The following is a 22,257-nucleotide window of genomic DNA, read 5'->3' on the forward strand; positions in this document are numbered from 1 at the left end:
ATTCTTTGAGAGAGCTATTTTTGTGAGATAGTTCTATATAAATTGGTATTTCTTTTTTAAAAAACAACTTAATTTTGAATTTAAATAAATGTGTTAATGAGGTGGTTATTAATTTAATATGTTGTGTTTGGGAACTCACCTAAGTGTTACATCCCACTTGTGCCCTAGATAATTCGATGTTATTTTATGCATGGATACTTGTTGCTTAGTGTAATGGAATGATGATTCACAAACATATGTTGATGATTTAGTTTTAATCATAATGGATTATGAGATGTTTGCTTTTGTTATCAATAAATGCAATGATAGAGATAAGTTAGGATTTTAGACTAACTACGTGAATTTGTCAAGTGTGTGTAGGAGATCGTCGTCCTTCAAGAAGGGAGGGGAAGTATTTTTTTAAGGGGTAAACACTTTTAACTTGGAGCTATGAACCGGTGGGATTTGAACCTTGATGGCAAGAACAACAACAGAACAACTTAACCATCACAACATGTCACTATTGGCTAGGGAGGGGAAGTATTATTTAGTGAAAGATTTAGGGATTTTCCTGAGCATAAATTAAGTTACCATTAAATGGTCAACTTGGAAAAGACAAAGTCTGATTTTTGAAATTATCTCTACTCTTTAATTGAGTCTATGTGGATGACTATAAAAAAAACAAGAAGTTAAGGGTGATTCCTTGATTGCAATCTAGAGATTGAATAATATTATTGAAGAATTTAGCCTTATTTTTCAATGATTAGATGTCATTTCCTATAGATGTTGTTTCAAGGAAGGAAATAAGGTTGTTGATCCCCTTTTAAATACCAATGCCAATCTACTCATGTTCTTGGCTAGATTAAGAAAGCATCTTGAGGAATATGATATTTTAACTTTACTTAGGGAGGATTCCCCCCTTATGATTCAATTATATCATCCCCACCTTTAGATATCTCCTTTTCATATAAACAATAGTTTGACATAAAATATTTATGGCTCGTTAAGTGGAAGGACACTACCTTTTAGCCACTAAGGCTCCTCTAGTCTATCTTATTCACCTTTTTTGTTATGTGTGTAGAGAAGTTGGGTTTCATGTGATAGGTAACTTAGGTGGTGATTTGTCTAGTGTTATAGAATAAGATGGTGTTTTGACCATGGACACCATACACTGGTGCAATCCTTTAACATCTCTTGACCACCTACTACACCTTGGGCTCTAAAATCTGTTTTTTATCATGTAATTTTAGGCAACGAAGGTGTAGGAAATTGGTTGTTTAACACATTTGAACGTATACTATGGAATAATTTTGTCTAAATTAAGAGTGTAAATAACTAATGCAATAACCCTAGAATATATCTTGATTCACCTAATTCTAAATGAGGACAATTTCTTCTTAGTCAAGATCTCACATTTTAGTCTATCTAGAATGGAGAATGCTTCAATTCTCCTATAACAAGATGAAGAAGCTAACAATATTAATCATGTTGCTTAGTCTCTCTCTAAAAACAAGTTGATCTAACATTGTAGGTCCAAGATTTGACCTTGTATTTAGACAACCTTCAAGTCAATATTATCACTTTTAATACTAACATATCATTATCAAAAACATTCTATTGGTAAAACTTTCAGGTAAACATGGGTCCAAATTCATGAATATTAGATCTTCCAAGATTACCATGCTCAGATTTCATACTTGTATGCTAACTCTATTTGCACATATTTATACTAACTAGGATTACATCTTATGCTAACATATTTTATGATATGATTATACTTGTACTTCTCATGATGATACCTTACATTTGTTTGTGCTTACATGATATAATATCTAGCATTTATGGTTAAATGCTCCATTTTCCTAGATGAAGATAATGTTGGGTATACTTCACTTCCTATATTTATACACAAATGCCACATGATGATAAGATGATATCTTTGCATTCATATATATTTCAAGATATCTAGGAATATATCATTTTACTAATCTTTTCTCCTTTCCCATAAATTGCTTATATGTTATTTATAAAACTAATTTGTGCAAACATTATTACAAATATTTTTTGATGACCAATGTTTATAGTGATTCTAGACCATAGTCATGATGATTATGATTTCTCGATGGAGTAATTTACTAACTTTTCTATGGTAGTTCCCTACTTCCTTTGAGGTGGAATTTTATTATAGAAATAGTACTCAGTATTTATCTTCAAGCAATATGATTCTACTTTTCTACTTTTTGTTTACATAGATAGCTATATAGTAGTTATTTTTATGATTATTTATAGAATGATTTTCAGATGCCACCTTTTGCATTTTTCTCTTATAGGATTGTAGGCAAAATTCATTATAAGGGATGAAATACTAATGAAGTATTCATATTTATATGTGTATCTCTTTTATGAGTGCATGTGTATTTACTTTTTAAGTTCAATTTGCTAGATTCTACTTTGAGATACATTCTTATGATAGATTTCATGAAAGTGAAAGAGCGAGGAGGGATGTAATGATGGAAATCACATGTACTTTAAGATTTTTCCCTTTCATTTTAGATTTCCTCCAAATTATCTATCACTAGTGCAGTGACTAGAAATTAATGTATTTTTACTTGGAAGTTTACAAGTAACCTAACTCAAGCTTGATTCCATTTGTACTCAATCCTAGGGTATACACATGAACCCTATTTTATCAATTCCTTTGCTAGGTTTAGATCCACAAATTATATAATTAACACCAACTAATTATTTTATTTTTAGAAATGAATATGGTTTTCAATTTTCAAACCTAAAATGCTTGCCTAGATTTTTCCCTCTCTATAGCCATTATGTGTCAAATTAAAACATGGAAAACTTGAATTGCATATTAGAGTGTTATATAAAAAGAAAAAACCCTATTTCTATTATATAACATCTAGCATGCACAACTCACACATTCTATATCTAGTAAGAGAGATCCACTATTGCACTATATTATCACAAGAGCATAGCTATGATTGCTTCTTGCTTTTGATAATTGTATAAAATCATTAAATTGATATTAAAGGAAAATTTGACAGATTGTCAAGATTAAATCTTCATACAAGACTCAAATCTATAATTACAAGATCGATTCTATAGTTGAAGAGATCGTTTCTACAATCATAAAAATGATCCTTTAAGTTACAATAATTTTTCTATTAATTATGTTGTATTTGACATGTAGTAACTTTCTAGCATAAAGAAAAATCAATATAAACATCTAATAGAATCTAATAAATACTAATCTAAAAGTTAATTACTTTTTAAATTTCATTTATCTTTTCATACATTTAAAGATATTTGTTTGAACATTTAATCATCATTAGATAGATATATATCTTTTTTTTGGTCGATAATAATGAGTTTAGTATTAATAATAAAAAGGAAAAATTACATCATCCATATCAATGCTATTAGAATATACTAAAACCAACCATGCCTGGAAACAACTATAAACCCCATATACATATGACCAAACTACCCGCCCTTCATGAAAACCAAGCCACCTATGACTATTATACCAAAAATCGGCTTGGTCAATCTTTTAATCCATATACATTGACAAAATATCATACCAAGCTACTACAAAGTATCTATCAGAAATTTTAAAACAAAAATAAATGAATTCTAAAGCTCAGAAACCCAATTTCTTTCTCACTACTTTTAGGGGCCCATTATTCCAATAGTCATCTAGCTTGAACATCGTCCATGTGCACATCTCTACCTCCGCAATACCCTTCCTCTTCCATTGCACCAAGTCTTTCTCTTGGAGAAAAAACTTCAGGGATTCCCATCCAATATATTCCTCCACCCTTCTCCCCTCACGGTTCATGCCCTTTGGCCAACGAATGGACGACATGAGTTGTTTTGGAGTTTCTGAGCTATCACACCCTACTCCGAGCATCTTCAGGAAAAAACCCGACACCCGCCATAGCCCGAGAAAGCACAAGATACAAACCGTACAACCACTCCTTTCTACACAATCCTTCACCACTCGCTCCACCTCTTCCTTCTTCCCCACTTCGAGGCCCCACATCACCAACATTGGCACAATGCCAATTTTGGTCCGATATTTGTGCTCTATGTTCATGAACACCTCACCGAAAATCACTTCCAGAATTTGCAAGAAGTTCTCCTCTCCATGTTTCAGTAGCCCTCACAACCTCTAATCTGAAATTCGCCCCATGAATGCAAGTTGTCGCAGGGTGATGAGGGAAAAGGTCGCCTCCATGGATATCACTATTCACCACCTTCTGCTTCAATCAAACACCACCACCCTAAGCTTCTCCTAGACACCACTTTACAAGCAAATAATGGTTTGAAGAATACCAATAACCCTTGCCATGTATCCACCTACCACCTTACATTCTCATTAATGCCCTTCTACAATCGACGACGCTAAACCATTTCATGAAATAAATTTGATACTCGTGCAAGTACTCAATCTAGGGTGATGTCATTGAAGCCTCCATCGTACTCTGTCCTTCCTCATTGAAGGAGATCACCCAATTTGAAAGTTTATCTGTCAACTCATTACTTGCTCGGGTCATGTGATAAATCTCAAAATCTTCAAAAGTTTCCAAAATAGAATTAGCAACAATCACAAATTTAATCAATTTCCAAGCATGGATTTTGCCCTTATTAATTACATTTATTATTATTTGAGAATCCCCTTCAAGTTGAATTTTATTCAGCCCCACTTCTTTGGTCGTTTTCAATGCTTCAACTGCAACCTGAGCTCTGATCTTATTGTTTGTTCCTTCTGCCAACTTGGTCGTGCCAAATGCAATGATATTCCCATCCTAGTCTTGTGCAACAAATCCGACCCTTGAAGGACCCAGGTTGCGCTTGGAAGCCCCATCAAAATTGACCTTATACCATTCGAGCTTTGGTTTAGTCCACACCACATCCTTGTGAGCATTTAAAGACAAATTAACTTGAGGAGGCCCATCAACAAGCCTCGATAGATGTATCTTATTATCATTTAATATCTAAGAATATTTAAGGAGCATTTTCTAGAAATATTTTGACTTGAAACGTCAGAATAATAATACTTGCATAAAATTTGCATCGTAGATCACTTGCATGCTTGATTATTGTCTACTAATATTTATCAAGATCATTATGTTAACCTTTCAAGGAGTTGATTGAGGAGAATATGAACCTCACAATATAACAATCTCCCAAAAGTATTTATAAATATTGCTAGTCAAATCAAACTAAAAAAATTCTATACATCAAATCAATACCACATCAAAGATTGGATCCATGTTAAGAAAATTTAGACCTGCACTTCAAAATCATCAATTTTCTATATTATTAAAAAATTATTTTACAAAAGCTAAATACATTGTTTTATAGTTTATGTGTTATCTTGATATTTACCCAATTCAATTATTTAAATTGATTATATTTTTTAATAACATTCATTTTATAAAGCAAGGTAATCATTTAATTTTTTTTATTGAACATGCATCTTGTGACATAAAATTTATATCTTTAAAGTTACATCCAATTTATAGATTATATAATCTCATGTTTAAAATTACAATTGTAAAATTACAAATACACTCAAATTCATTGGAGTTAATAAAAAACATGTATTTAATAGTCTTTACAATAATTCGAAAAATATTATTTGTTATATTATTTTTCTTCAACATCAAGGATGGAATTTCTTCTTAAAATATGTTCATTATATAATAAAAATATAATATATATTTAAATCAATATTTATAAAAAGTAATAAATTTATTTTAAATTTTTTTAACAAATTATATTATTATATAAATATTTAATATTTATTTTTTAATTTCAATTTTAATATTTAATTATTTATAATGATATATTTTTTAATTTTGACTTTTGACTTGTTTTAGATGTATTGTTTTAATATTTTATTGACAATAGTTGATTACAATTTGACATAAACATAAAATTAATCTTCCTTTATTTGTTAGTTTTAAAAGTCCAACCTAGACCTTAGAATATTTATTCTCATGTCTTGAATTGAACTATGAATGTGATTTTGTCTCATATGTATAGTTATTATCTCATCCTCTTAATTAAAACATCCTTTCCTATTTTCGAGATTGAGTCTTTCATAAATTTTAATTTATAGTCAATTCACATGTCAAAAGTTTCAATTGAATGTTGGAAATGTATTTAAATATATAAGACTTATGATATTAGTTATCGTATAGAGATCATTAAAAGATTTCCAAATTAAAAAAATCACATTAGATCATACTACACTAGTTTTCATCTAAATGTTTATACAATCTATCTTTTGTGTCTTTGAATTTGTGAAATCAACAAAAATGGTTTATCTTAGTCAAATGTCATACTTCAACCCTTTTATAACAAATTCTCAAAGGTACTTCTCATCATCCTATTTTTCTCATCAATAATAATTAACAAAGGTGAGTAATATTACAAGGATTGATAAATGACTAAATTGTATGATGCAAGGCTTTTTGCAATTTGATCATAAGCATGATTTAATCTTATAGAGTTTAAAATTAAAGAGCAAAAGAATTATGGTTTGATAAGTGTAGGCATAGTTTTAGATTTTATCATTGAATACAATATACGACCAAATCTTTAACATTGATATATCTAGTTTGAAAAAATATCTAATCATCCATAAGTTTCTTAATTATTTTATTATTTATTAATCTTGAACTCATAATTATCTTATTGTAAAAGAAATAAACTTTCTTCTAGGTTAACTAGATTGATTAAGTAAATATAATCAAATAAACACAAATGGGGACTTCGACCCTAGCTCGCCCGGTCGTGGATCACAACTTAAGGCGTGGGTATGCTCCCCATGGTCTTGAGTTCGAGTCCTCGACTGTGTTTACTTTGTGTGTGTTGCTACCTTGTGAGCAGGTCTCCAGATTCCACGATAGTGAATATAAAAATTAAAAAAACACAAATTAGCCTAGATCAACTAGTCTTAATCATGACTAGGAATGATATATTAGCTGATTGTAATAACTATTTTAGGAAAATAAATGTGATGGGTTGAGGTACTTAATTATATGATTGAAGAATGATTAACTTTGTTGAAGGCTATGGAATTTCATGGTGTTTATTTAGAACACATGACCTCTTTGTCAATGAATTCCTTAGAACCTACATTGAATCTATGCTTTATTTAGGATCAAGTCAATAGGTTTAGGTCAAGTTATGGTTGTTGATTCATCCTTTGAGTTTGGATCCAATCATACATAATGTGGAATTCTGCTTTATTGTTTACCTAGATGATCTTCACTTGCTCTAATTTTTTTTTATATATTTTGAGGATCGACAATATTTAGAAATACATTAGAAGGGCTACTATTATGTTGCAAGGAGACATATTCTCCTATTTCAACCACTTAAAATGTGTATAGAATATCAAAGATAGAAGGTGCTCCAGGACCTTAGAATGATGCATGTATGCTATTTACTCATTTTATTGCATCAAATCAAAATGTGTCATTAGTGAGTGTTCCTTTAATGCTTTAGGATGAGAGATGATGCTTGAGAGATGAGACATAAGAAATTGATGCAATTAAATGGATTTAAAATACTAACACATAACATCTAATTTCATATCAAAATATGTACTTAGTTTGATCAAGATGAAAAATGAAAGAGGCTGGATATAATTTGTGTTTGAATTTTAAAACTTAGGGGTATATTAAGTCTCTGAATACATAAATGATCCTAGGTCAGTAAATGATTAGATCTAGATGGTTAATGACTATGTCTAAGTAGGTGTATGGAAAATATAAAAATTGCTTAGATAAGATGAATGTATCAAAAAATGCAATAACTTGTGCTCTACTTAAGATCAATTTTGTACTCATAGATTCATCCCATTGAGACTAGATTCAACCCCATGTAATATGAATTTATACTTTGTTGCTTGCTTAGATGATCTTTATTTGTTTTGATTTTTTTTATTACCACGTGCTAGTGACATGTAGTAGTGCATTGGAAGGGTTTTCATTATGTTGCAAGGAGAAATATTCTTTTAGGTGTACTCAAGGACAATAGACAAGGGCTCTACAATGATATATTTGGTTTATTTTGTTCCTTTTATTGCACTAGATTGAATTGTCACTATTGAGTTTAAATGTCTTTAAATGCTAGCACATAAAATTAAATTTTGCAAAACATGCACTTAGTTGGTCTAGGACAATAAAATGAAGGGGGCCAATTGCTAGATTTTGAGTTTGAATTTTAAAAAGGCGTTTCAAGTCCATGACCACATGAATGACCTTGGGTGGATAAATGGTTAGATTTAGGTTGATATGATTCTAATTTCAGGATTCGATTGTGTAAATGTTTTTTAATTAACTTTTCAGATCACACTCCATGATCGAACATTAGGATTAGATTTAGGTTACTAACAACTACATCTAGACAAATTTATGAATAAATATAATAAGTGCTTAGGTAAGATGGATATGGATATTATAAAATATATATGCTTAAAGATAAGATAGGGGTTCAATGGGTGAGATCATATGTATATGAATAGATTAAAACTACAAAAAATCACCATTTATGATATTGCTATTAGGAATCAACTATGTAGTTTTCAAGTCAAACTCATTGACCCCATGTTTCATGAGTAGTGGTTCACATGCTCTTAGTTGGTCAAGGACAATAAAATGAATTGGGGCACTTGCTAGATTTTGAGTTTGAATTTCAAAAAGGTGTGTCAAAGTCCATGACCACATGAAGGACTTTGGGTGGATAAATGGTTAGATTTAGGTGACTAACAACTATGTTTAGATATGTGTACATATAAATATAATAAGTGCCTAAGTAAAATGGATATGAATATAATATAATACATATGCTTAAAGAATAAGAAATGGGTTCAATGAGTGAGAATATATGTATACGAATAGATTAAAACTATGAAAATTCACCATTTTTTCTATAAGGATTTAATTGTGTAGTTTTTGAGTCAAACTCATTGACCCATGTTTCATGAGTTGTGGTTCACAAGAACCCATCTCTCATGAGAATGAATGGTACACATAACACTCATTGCATCTAGGTGATGCTCACAGAGGTGAAACATTGGGTCTTCCTAAGAGGTCATCCATCCCAATACTACAACTCAAGCACGTTTAACCATTGGGTTTCCCTCAAGATTAAGCCCACTTAACTTGCTACCTTATTTGCAAAACCTTCAACAAATATTATACCGGATGAACCATTCATTATAGAACCCCTTCTCCTACTTATCTAAACATTTTATCAAACCCATAAACAAAACTAAATAGCTCACATGTTTCATCCCCATAATAACGTTGAATTATTCTCTCTCATTATCATATTTTAAACACCTTTAAAGAATCAAGACGGCACGTTAGTTGAAATCCAAAGATTGCAAGCATATTTCCATATACTAGTGAAGGACTATAAGTTAAGCCAAAGACTAAAATTTAAGAACAAGACACACAAGATGCAGTTAAGTAATATGCTCTGAAAGGGACCTTAATAAGGTTGATGCCAGAAAATAGGACTGAAATTTTGTTTGAAGCCCCCCCCTCCCATGGGACCAGAGGGCTTTAAAGCCATTGAAAATTGACTCTGTATGCTGGTTGACTCGTAACACCACAAGGGGTTATATTTTAGCATCAGTTGACGTCAAAAATATAAATATAGGCATGGTTGAACAAACCAACAAAACATAACTGCCTGGCCGTGAAATAAAAATTTGCTTGCCTTTTTCCTATCGTCAACTAAATAAAATAAAAAAAGAAAAATATAAAAATAATTAACTCAACCAACCAAAAAGAGCACCTTCTGACTCGCCAACAGTTAAGCTCGGGCGGCGGACAGGCAGCTGTCGGTGTGCGCTGTTTGTACAGTGCACGCTTACCGGCGGCCACAGGTCAGTGGCCACACGGCGTGTTTAGTTATTCGATCGATGATGGTAAATCCGTTATTAAGCAAATCATCATTACTGCGAGTGATTTATGACCTCAGCCGGCCGGGAAAAGAAATGGATTGTAAATTCCTGCGGTGGAAATTAGAAATGGTGAATTTGTTGGGTATAAAATGGAAAATTGAAAAAAAAGAAGCAAATGCGCTTCTGTAAATACGCACAAAGTGGAATATGAATACGGAGATTGTATGTGGAATGTAGTACTGTGATGAATACAGAGGGAAGAATCCAGCGAGGTTTTTTTTAATTGTTTATTTATTTATTGGTTCGGTTTTTGACGTTTTGTTTTGAGGAGGTTTGAATTGAATTGGGATTAAATTGGAAGTGTGATTAGTGTTGAGCAGAGAGACATGATTTTAATGTTTGGGTTGCTTTCTCGGGGGGTAGATTTTTGAGGACTTATTTTTCGGTTGCTATATTTAGAGACTGTGAATCTTACTGGAAACCTTTGGGCCTGTTTTTTCCGCGAGTTTTTTGGGCCTGTTTTGCGTTTATTTGGTTAATAAAAGCGAGTGCGGAGCAAACCCTATGAAGGATTTGTTCAAATTGTAGCGATCTGGTGAAAATATCAGGATTTGAGAGAGAATACCTGGAGAAGAATGGCGGAGGTTTGGCTAGTTGGCGGCCGTCCAGAGTCGGGCAGGAGTAATTGGTAGAGCTGTTACATTTGGAGGTGGAATTCATTGTGTTTGAGGCGGAATGCAGAGGATTTGAGGTGTGGAATGGGTTTGGGGCCGCAGCGAAGGTTAGATGAAAGACGTTCAAATACATTAAAGGTGTGTTTTTCGGTGACTGAAGGTTAAATGCGGCCGATTATGAGGTGATTTCTCAGTTTGGGTATCAAATTTGTGCGATTGGAGGCCGCGGCATATATAATGACTGTGTATCGAATTTGGAGCTGAAATATGGCCCTTTGAGGCTAAATGCCTTGGATTTGAGGTAAGAATATGAATCTGACCGGAGGAGATGTGATGTTTTCAGCATCAAATTGGGTAAATTTGAGATCTTTTTTGTGTTAGTGATATTCTTTTTTACTGTTGTGGGGAAATTAGGGTATTATGGCCAACTTGTGCTACTTCATTATTTCGAAGAATTTGCAGTCCAACTTTAACGAGTTCTCTGTGGAGCTATTGAGAGTAATATTGCAGAATCAGGGATTGCTAAAACTTCTCTGTTTTAGGATATTATCCGGAGTCACTGCTTCTAATCCGATTTGGTGTCAGTTTTGGATTCTCTCGGAATTCAAAATAAGGAAAATTAGGGGTTCATAGGTCCATCTTTAGTAAAACCAGGTCAATCAGTTTTTTTTCCTCCTATTTACAAGCACCTCCGTGGATTCTGGGAGTGGTGTGAGCCCATGCTTATTTAAAAGTAGTTGAGAGAAAATAATGGATCGCTCTGTCGATGAGGAGAGCGATCAATTCTTTGAGACATTAGAAGAAATGGCATCTTTCTCTGACTCTGGATCAGACTGTGCTGAAAATGAGACCTCTGTCCGCAGAAATGGAGACCTGAAAGCAAAGTATGAGATTTGGCAGAAAGAGCCCACCAGCATTCAGGAGAGGAGGCAGATGTTTCTCAGAGAGATGGGGTTTATCAAAGCAAATAATTCTACTTCTTTGGAGCCAGATGCGGATCCTAACCAATGTCCTGGAATCGAAAGATTGAGAGAAAACAGTGGAGCTGTGCTGAGAAGTAGTTCAGAATCAGACCCACAGGGCAAACCTCCCATTTATGCCAGCCAAAATACTGCTATATTGCAGCAGAGATATCGTTTATCCACATCTAGTGGCTCAAGTGTTGGTACTGCAGATACGGGAGAGATTGGAGATGTCGCCTTCTCCCCTGAAGATAGCAGTGGTGAATTTATCTGCAAAATTAAGAACTTAGACAGTGGGAAGGAGTTCATTGTAGATGAGTTTAGGGAAGATGGCATGTGGAACAAGCTCAGAGAAGTGGGAACAGATAGGCATCTAACTTTGGAGGAGTTTGAAAGGTCTGTGGGGTTATCTCCTTTTGTGCAAGAAGTCATGCGGAGGGCAAGTGAAGTTCAACAAACACAGAACAGAGAAGTAAATGCGAATCATTCTTCCAGAAAAGTAATGAGGAATTGGATGAAAGCCTTAAGTTTTGCTGCTCATTCAATGTCATGGCGTAAAGGCAATCAACTTATGTTTGATTTAGGAAAAAATAGTAGGGAAAGATCTGGGACATTTGCTGATGTTTCTTGGGACAGGCCTCTGAGGACTAAAGTACGCCACAGTAGGAAGCAGTGCAAAGAATTTAGCGCTCTTTACATGGGCCAAGAGATTCAAGCCCATGAAGGTTCTATCTGGACAATGAAGTTCAGTTTCGATGGGCGCTATCTTGCAAGTGCTGGTCAGGACTGTGTGATTCAAATAAGGGAAGTGATTGAATCTAAAAGAAAAGTCGGGGCTGATACACCCGATGTTGACGGGACCAATGCTTACCTTACTGTTAATGGTTCACCAGAGGTATTTCCATTGAGTATTAAAGCCCATGCAAATAATACAAAAGGATTGAAGATTAAATACTGCAAAAGGAGCTCAAAGTCAGACTGTATTGTGCTCCCTGAGAGGGTTTTCAAGATATCAGAAAAGCCATTATGTTCTTTTCACGGACACCTTGAGGGTGTCTTGGATATTTCATGGTCACCGTCACAGGTTAGTTTGAATTAATTCCCAGCCTATATTACTTGAGTGTCCATGTTGCAATATTGGATGGAATAACTTTTTGTGTATGATTGTTCTTGTTTTATGTATTTCTCGGCAATGTATTGAGACTTTCAATCCTGAAAAGATGCTTATTGCAATGGAAACTTCTAACAGCCTAAACTTCACATGTGTGTAATATTGAATGGTTTATTGTATAATATTTAACATTCTTGTCCTTTGTTTCTGTTTGAACTGACTTCTGTAATTCAAGAGTTGAGACTAATATATTTCTAAGTGGGAAATTCATACCTAATGGTAAGGGATCTGGCAACAAACAGTATATGTTAAAATGATGTATGTCATGAGTTATCTATTAACATGCTGTCATTAGACATATTTGTTAGCTATTATATTTTAAACTTGTTTTGCTATTTTTGGTAAATTATTCTATTTCAAACTGTTTATGCTTTAATGAACATGTTAGAGTTGTGTACGGCTTGCTTGTGTATTTGCAGACTGTCAAATGATTTATTTGTTAGCCATGCTATATTTTTCTTATGCTATTTATGTGGACATTTGTTTTATTTGCTTCGCTAAGATAAAAGTTCTCTTTGGTTGATGAGATTTTATTTGAATTTGGAAAACATATTATAATGATGTGTATTCCTTTTTTCTGCTCTGTTTATGGAGGTTGTTGCAAATGAGAGTTGATGTCAGGTTCCTAGTCCATTTTAAAATAAATCAAAACATAAGAAAGAAGCACCGACTGCTGAGAAATCTGGTACATCCTTAGTGTGCATGATGGTGAATACTTGGGAGGGTGCTCCTAAGGGAGGGCCGGGTTTAAATCTGGAGGGGGCAGGGTTTATGTGCCTGGGAATCTGGATAACTAATTTCTCCCTTACCAAAAACATCTACTGGGAAATCCTGGAGATGCTTAACTATATATCAAAAGCATATCATATAGATTTGAATTTTCGAAAAAAAGCAGCTGATATACATCCATACCACCAAACCATTTTCTGGTGTATAGTCTGGCAAAACCACCACTTATTTATTAACAAAAAACCACAACTGGTGCTCCTTATATCAAAAAGAGTTTGCTTCAATTGCAGGTGATTGGATTCCTTCCAAGTGGCTGCTTGAATCCTCCTTTCTTGCTTTCAGGTGCCTCTTCAAACCCCTGTGCTCACTGATAAATTGGTAATCCCTGGATGCTGCATGGCTTGTCCTTCCCATATTTCCAGGTTGATGCAGTGCTTCAGCTTCTGCCCTGCAGCTGTCATGACCATGCTGTTTTATCCACTTCTTTCTCTGTTTGGCTCTCTCCAACAGGAAAGCACACCAACCTGTGCTTCCCTCTGCTGCTACACTTTCTGTTATTAATTTCCAGGTTCAAATGATATGTGAAGTGTTTTAGGGCGCTGAATTTCTTTTAATTCTTGTACCTTCTCTATTCCTTATAATTGACCTTCTTCAGAATCTACGCTCCCTGTTCTTGCCCCATATCTTCTTTTCCCAAATTATAAGTGAAATTACATTGAAATTATTTGTCTCATAAGTGATATCAGTGTGGAATTATTTATCAGTTATATGGGGGTCCTCACAGCTATGGGAAATGCCCACACAAATCATATGTAGGGTTTCCTAATCCAGGATAAAGAACACAGATTCAAAGATTTGGTATGATAGGAAATGGACTGTTTTCCAGTGTTGCTCCTTCGTCCTTGATTGCAAGTTGCAACCCTTTCCTTAGGCTCCTGTCTTCACGGATGTTGTAGCACTATACTTAGATGTCACAGGTTCACAGACCGGAATTACCACTTAAGATGCCAAAGCATAATGAAGGGCGAAAAGTACTCATAGTGAGTAAAAAGTATAGCACTGCCAATTGCCTTTGTATAGGTCTGTAATGATGTCAGTAAATTATTTGAAAAGTGGAGTCCTTTAAATGGGCTTTCTTTTTGATTTCTTCTTCTATTCCTTCCCAGAAAATTAGGTCTTGGTTTACATTGTGGTTAAGATTGCTTTGATTGGTGCCTCTAGAGACAAGGAGTTCTGCTGGTTTTTTTGTCTATTCAGAACAATGTGCAAAAGTTAGATTAGATCTGATACTGTTCTTTCCTGTTCTAATATATTATATAGTCTCCTGCTAGTCACTCCCTTCTTTTGCATTCCTTTGATGATAACGAGTGAGCCTTCTTCTATCTCTAGTCCCATAATGCCAAAGTAGAAGGTGAAAGATTAATTTTTCTATCAAACCTTGAGCTTCTGTGATGTTATTGGTGCCTGCTGGGATTTTGAAGGAATAAATGCTAAGGGCTTTACCTTCACCATCCATAATGAGGCCTTCTCCTCCTGCAATACCTGGGTTGTCCTTTGGGGCAGTGTCAAAATTAAATTTGAATCTGCCTTCCTGGTATGGGACATATTTTGCTGAGGCTCTTACCAACTCTTCTACATTGGATCCTTTTATTAGGGAATTAGTGATGTATATTCTTGCAGCTCAATTAGGAGTAACAGTAACATAATCCCACTTTCAATTGGCATGGATAATCTCACAAATTGAATCTCTATTCTATGATTTGCATGAAATTGAAAACTTCTACTATTGAATGCTTGCCAAGAGGTTAGGGCATCTTAACAACTTAGTGCTTCTCAGGCTTCTCTGGAGAGAGTTTTACCTTACATGTTTCTGTTCTTTTGTTTCAGTATTTGCTGCTCTCGTCATCAATGGACCAAACAGTTCGATTATGGGATCTAGAACATCAGAGTTGTCTAAAAATATTTTCTCATAGTGATTATGGTAAGCATGAAATCCATCAGCACAATCTATTAGATATCCTTTCAGTGAGGCTTTCATTGGGAAGTTACTTTTACAACAGGGATTGAATTATGGGCTGCTTTCTATCATTTAGGCCATTTTGCAATGAAGATATGTGATTATTATTTTTATAATATTTCTGAGATTATTTGTAGATTTCTTTATAATTTCTCACAAACTTGCTTGGTAGACTTAACTATGCACGTCCCTTGTTTATTATTTTCCATCCTTTATTCCTAGTTGTCTTATATGGTTGTGACATGTGAGGCAGTGACCTGTATTCAGTTCAATCCGGTTGATGATAGATACTTTATAAGTGGTTCATTGGATGGCAAAGTACGAATTTGGAACATTCCTGAACGTCGAGTTGTTGATTGGAATGATATTCGTGAAGTGGTCAGTGCAGCATGCTACACTCCCGATGGACAGGTTTGGTGTATATCTATGGCTTTTTCAGATTGAATTATAGCTCCTGTGAACTAGATGATAATGTCAGTGATAATTGATTACTTCTCAACAGTTTTGAGTTTTTGAGTTTTTTGTTTTGGTACATTCAGGGAGGACTAGTGGGTTCAATCACGGGAAGATGCTACTTCTATAATGCATCAGGTATGGTATTTCTTAAAAATATACTTGTTTTTAGTGCCTATCATCTGTTTAAAAATAGATAGTTATTTTGCTTTCATTTTCCATTTGTTTAAGAACTAAATTTTGAGCTGACATTTTATTTAATTCCTTTTATTCTCTATTTGTAAGAGAATCAAATGAACTGGGTGGGATGTATATAAGGAGATGAGATGACATTGAAGCTTTAAGTTTATGGTAATCATTTATTTATTCTGTTGCTGTTAGTAGTTGGTATCCTTTGTAAACCCCTCGTAATTTCCTATATCAATGCCATAGTAAAGGACATTTTCAAACGTGCAGTGATAGAGATCAAAATGTTTGTTTGATTCTCATTCAATGTGCAATATTTCATTTATTTATTATTTTGCTGTTACTAGTCGTTTTAGAGGATAGCTATTTATTGATGAGATAATGTACTTGGCAGTAGTTTTCTTTAATTCTAAACAGCATAATTAAGTATGATTTGGATGGATCAGTTGGCTCTTAAATTTCTAGCGTGTAAATATGCATTGCATCAATGGCCGAGGATCAAAGTTTTTAGATAGTAGAGATGTTTGACAGCTTTGTATTTCTAGCTTGGGAAGGCAATGGTGAGTTTATTTAATCTTAAATTTGAACGGATGGCCTGTGTGCGCATTGGTGCCTATAATTGGAAGAAGCAAGCATAGATCTTTGCATAATTGTTTTTGCTAATCTATGTGTAATTCATTTTTTGAAGATTGTATAGGGGTACTGTGTACATACGTGGTAGTTTACAAGCTAAACAGCTTGTTTGATTACTGCAATTAATAACTTTTACTTTCTTGTGCCTGCTAAGTATTAATTGGTCTTGTATGAAATTTAATGTAATAAATTTGTTATTCCTAATTTTCAATCGACTGAAATTGAGTAACAGCAAAGGCAAGGAATGTAAAAATTTATGTGGCCTTACATTAAAGGAAATACAATTTAACAATTTTTCTTTGTTCAAAGTCTTTTTCTTTAGATGAAGTAGCAGGGAAGGCAAGGACCATCAAAGTTTCTTAGCATCGTATAAAATTCCAACAGTAGGTGAAGAGGCAAAAACATTGCACCTACATGATGCAACTTTGCAATTATGAAAGGCAGAAATGGAGAACGTCTTATACTGCTTATATGCATTGTCCATTGTCATGTCGTTTTACTCTTGTCAGATGGAGTGAGCTGTTATTGAATGTTTTGGGTTTTCTGTTATAATTTTTACTCTTTACTGCCAAAAGTTAGGAGACAAGATGAAATTTATTAGAAAACTGTAAAATAACAATGCTAAGGCAGCAGCCCCATTGAACCCGCTTCAGGAAGTTTTTCGTGGAGCAGGGGTCTCATGAGACAAATTTGCTTTTTGCTAAAGGATAAATTGGAATATTGTCCATAAAAATAGGAATCCCTGTTTTTCAGATTTTAGATTTTCAGGGGTTGCCTTTTGGGGTGGGGCTGGGAATTTCTCCCATCAGCTTAGAAGATTTTTTTGACACATGTCATTCATCTATGGTTTTTACTATAGATTCTGGCCAATAAAGTGAGGGATGGTTTTCAGAGGGAAACTGTTTTAGCTTCCTAAAAAAAGTAGTTAAAGTCTTATAATATTTTTTGTTGCTAAAAAAATAATTTATGAGACCACCAGCTTCTAAAATTTCAGAGATTAAAGTTTTAAGCTTGCTCATTGCTACAAAATCCATAGGGCCACATGCCTGTGAAAGCTCCTCCAAGTTCTCAGCAGCATTTGCTGAAATATTTTAGGAAATCCACCTTAATGAGACCACTACCTAAAAGAGTCAAGTTAAATTTTTATGTGAAATTATTAGAGTATTGAGCCGATTAAAGGAAAGTTTCAATCATCACAACACTCCTCTCATGCCAATTTCCCATGCCTTCATTATAAATGCAATGGGAGTGATTGGAATAGATCTAGGTTCCTGCAACTGATTATATTTGAAGTTCTAACACTTCCCATTCTGATGAGATTGAAGTATCATATGCTGTTCATGGTTTAAAACTTTGAAGTTCAAGAGTTGGATGCACATAAGTATTCATTATAATTTTTTTGAGGCCTGGAAATGGTTCAAGCAAATTAATCTTTTCTAGGAATTTATTCGCTGGAAATATCCAATTCATGTGCTGCAAATATCCAACTCTCCTGATGTAACGGCTGTTTGGTATGGGGTTGAAGATGTAGGGGCAACATAATGAATAAACATGGCAAGAAGCAATATTGAGTAAGAAAAACAATAATTAAGAGTACTTTGGGTAGTTGAGAATGACATTTAATGATGAAAATTCAGTTCGTGGTGCAAATAGTCTTGATTGTTTTCTCAGAAGTGGGAAAATTGGATCATACTGGAGACTTTTTGTGGCAGACAAAAGTAAACACAAATACCATAAGTTAAATTTCATAGTCAAAGGCCCTCTAAATGAGTTAGCAATATGCGAGAAAAATTGTTTTTCCTCTCTTTTTTGTGTTTTTCAAAATTTGATTTGATTTTTTTATTTTTATTTTATTTTCCAAAAAATTGTCAGATACTGCTTAAGTTTTTATATTGGCTTTGTCTGATATGCCTTCAATTATATTCAGGCCATATCCATGTACGGCTACACACCTGGGCCATATCCAGGGTATAACTGAGGACTATCATATATATAGCATCAAGGGACATCCATAACTGGGAGGGGAAAGGGTATAACTTGTAACTTGGGATTTATCTCTTTATATGTGGTATGGTGTTTATTTGGTAGGTGTATCACTTCAGTTTGTTACGTGTTATTTTTGCCACTTTTAATGCTATTTCTGAACATTGGAAATACAAGAAACAACTAATTGATGTCAAGTCTATAATTTTTGAGAGTCATTTCAGGTAGATGCTTCGTTTTCACCAGTGGCAAGCAAATTAACTTCTAGTTGAAAGCCAATATTGTACTTGTATTTCTTTCACCTATTGGAGTGATCCATTTTATAACACAAAAAATTATGCTGAAGTTAAATTTGCTTTGGTTCCTTTGATTTTTTCTAAAAGTTAGTTATTATTTCATTTTAAATTCCATGCATGACATGTCTAATTTCTCTTATAGTTGGTTATTGATTGCTTGTTTCCATGACTTTCTTTTACATCTAATTTTATTTTCTTGGAAAATAATCTCATTTAATGTTCGTGTAATAAATTTGTCAGCAGTTTATTTAACAATCCCAAATTTATGCAAGTCATACTTTTATTGATTGATTGCTGTTTTCAGTTTCTTGCGATCTGGTTTTTACTTGTTATTGTGGTTTTGATAAAAGGTAGTATGTATGAATATGGGGGATTTGCATGTTTTAATACATGATGGGCATTGTTTGTAATGAGTTATTATTCAGCAATCCAACTTCTTTGGTAACCATACATCTGAATACTGATTTTTTCTACTTTATCACAAATTTTGTATTTTGAAATAAGTAAATTACTTAGAGAAGCACAATAAGTAATCTCAATGATGTTTATTAAGTTATTATATCACCTAGTTTGGTAGAGTCATTTATTTGATCGCTAGAAATTTGAGGTTTTTCTTTTCAATACCTAAAGCAACGTTTCTTGTAATTCTAGTTTGGTTATCTGATATACATTTACACAGAGAGTGCACATGTTATTTTCAATGATATTTAAGATTTATTGAGTTATTTTACAGTTTACTTATAAATCTACCTAGGTTTAAGCAAACCGTATATTTTGTTTCCTACGAATTATGTTTTCATCAACTCATAAAACATCCTGGTCTCTGCATGGATGCATCTATACTCGTCCAGAGCCCAAGTATATTTTTGTTTGTTTTACAGTTTTACCTTAACGTTGTTGTACTTAACTGTATCAAGTTATTAATGATGGAAAACTGATTTTCTGGACCAGGAAACAAACTACAACTTGAAACTCAAGTGGGTGTTGACAGTAAAAAGGGGGTGTATAGTAAGAAGAAGAAATCTACTGGGAAGAAGGTTACTGGTTTTCAGGTACTGGAACAGTTTTTTTTGTTTGTTTGAAAAAGGGGTTCAAATTTATTAAATCAGCTGGTACTGGAACAGTTGACATATAAAGCAACACAAAAAATTATGGGAACATACATAGTGATCTCAATGTCACTCTTTGATTTGATGATTCTTTTTCTATTAGTTCTTCATAACTAATATGATTGTTTGTAATCCGTCAGTTTGCACCTGGAGATTCACGGAAAGTATTGGTAACTTCAGCAGATTCACAGATTCGTGTTTTTGAGGGTGTTGAGTTTATTTGCAAATATAAAGGTATTTAGGAACTTTTTCCTGAAAAGATCAGAACTCTTTTTGAGTAACTGCCTAGATGAATAGGTAGTGATAATGGTTATTATTATTGCATGTATACAATGATATTTGAAAAGTTTGAGATTGAAGGATTAGAAGCCTGCACATTACTGAGAATTCAGTGCAACCACAACCATGCCAGGCTTTATGACATCCCTAATTGAATTTGCATTCGTGAAAATTTGTAGAAATAGAACAGTAAAGCATAACATGCATAGCACTGTAACTTCACTTTAAGTTTCATGTCATTATGCCAATTATGCAGTTAGGTGTTAATCCAATGCACACGTGCTTTTAATTCTGCTTAGTTTTAATTTCAATATACTTTTCCCACCATGTATTTGTTTTTAATTTTTTATATTTCAAAATAAGTGAATATTAATTGACCATGCTATGAGTTAGATCAGGCCTGCCTGTACACACTAATGGTTTACAAAATAGTTCTTCAACTATTTTAGATTGATCTATCAAGTAAAAGTGACTTGATCAAGTTATCAGTGCTGCCTATTGTTTGTCCTTTATATTTTACTCTTCCACACCTCATCCCTCTTCAAATCTGGAAGTGCTCCTCCATGAAATGCATTTTTTCATCCTCTTCTTAACTGGTCTTACATTTTGTGAAATATGTCTTGCAGGTTTTCGGAACACTTGCAGCCAAATTTCTGCATCATTCACTGCAAATGGGAAGCATGTTGTTTGTGCAAGTGAGGATTCACATGTTTATATTTGGAACTATGAGCTTCATTGTGGTTCAACTGCAAAGAGCATAAAGACTTCTCGATCATATGAACATTTTCTATCACAAGGTGTTTTAGTTGCAGTTCCTTGGTCTGGTATTAAGCATGGAGCCTCAGAGTTGAATTCATCTGGATGGAGGGACACCCAGTCGCCATTGCATAGATGCGAGCATACTGAGAGGCCACATGGCTTTCTTTCAAGAGTAACAGGCAAGGAAGAGGAACATGAGACTTCTTTGCAATATGTTTTTCAGGGGTCAGATTTATCTAGCTCAAGAACTTTGGCAGACAGCAATGGTCTAGATGGCCTTTCTAGAGGTTCAGCTCATTTGTCAGATTCATATGAGCCAAGATTTATGGAATTTTCTGCTTCTGATAGGAACACAGATAATATTAATTCAAGTCATGGGTTTTTCTCGGATAGCTTGTCTAAAGGCTCTGCAACATGGCCCGAGGAAAAGCTTCCTCAGTTGACCAAAAAATCCCTGTCAAATATAGCTTCTTCTAACTATGACATTCTGAATACTGGTGTTTCTGATACCATTCAAAACGAGTCTAGAGTTGCTGGAGCTGCTGCATGGGGCCTTGTTATTGTCACTGCAGGTTGTGGGGGCGAGATTAGATCATTCCAGAATTATGGCTTGCCTGTTTGTCTTTGACAAGCATGTTATTCATAAGAAAATCTGCCTGATCTAAGTGAAAATTCAAGGAATTTTTACAGATTTAATTTGTAATTCAAGTTTAAAGCATTAATATGCATTCTGTTGTTGCTATTAATATCTCAAATTAGGTTAAACCTGTTTGCAGTACACCAAGGTAGTTGTCTAAATGAAGGTATGCTAATGGCTTTAAGGATTCCTGCAAAGATAATTGCTCAAGAATGCAGAGCTAATAAAATTTGGCTCTAATGGACTAAACGCGTGTACTGCGAAATGATTTTCCCTAATAGCCACTAAGATAATGCGAAAACTGCAACAAAAAATTATTCACAGGGAATGATTTCTACTTGCCAGTGGTGTTAGAGGGTTCCTGCAGTCCAATGTGATATAGTAAATTTTAGTTACTTGGGAATGATTCAGTTGGCAAAAAAGCTTCGTGACCTTTAGTTCAACAGA

At 34.0% G+C, this 22,257-nt stretch overlaps 1 protein-coding gene across 1 annotated transcript; it reads left to right on the forward strand.

Annotated features, from left to right (window-relative positions):
* Window positions 1-10,004: 10,004 nt before the first annotated feature.
* LOC131038141 (uncharacterized) lies at window positions 10,005-21,928 on the forward strand. Its single transcript, XM_057970472.2, has 8 exons — window positions 10,005-10,897; window positions 11,011-12,642; window positions 15,346-15,439; window positions 15,729-15,886; window positions 16,015-16,066; window positions 19,978-20,078; window positions 20,276-20,369; window positions 21,041-21,928. The coding sequence occupies exons 2-8, from the start codon at window positions 11,347-11,349 to the stop codon at window positions 21,799-21,801; spliced, it is 2,556 nt and encodes an 851-aa protein (XP_057826455.1). The 5' UTR covers window positions 10,005-10,897; window positions 11,011-11,346; the 3' UTR covers window positions 21,802-21,928.
* The last annotated feature ends 329 nt before the right edge of the window (window positions 21,929-22,257 follow it).

Source organism: Cryptomeria japonica, chromosome 11 (assembly GCF_030272615.1).
Source record: "Cryptomeria japonica chromosome 11, Sugi_1.0, whole genome shotgun sequence".
NCBI classification, from domain to species: domain Eukaryota; kingdom Viridiplantae; phylum Streptophyta; class Pinopsida; order Cupressales; family Cupressaceae; genus Cryptomeria; species Cryptomeria japonica.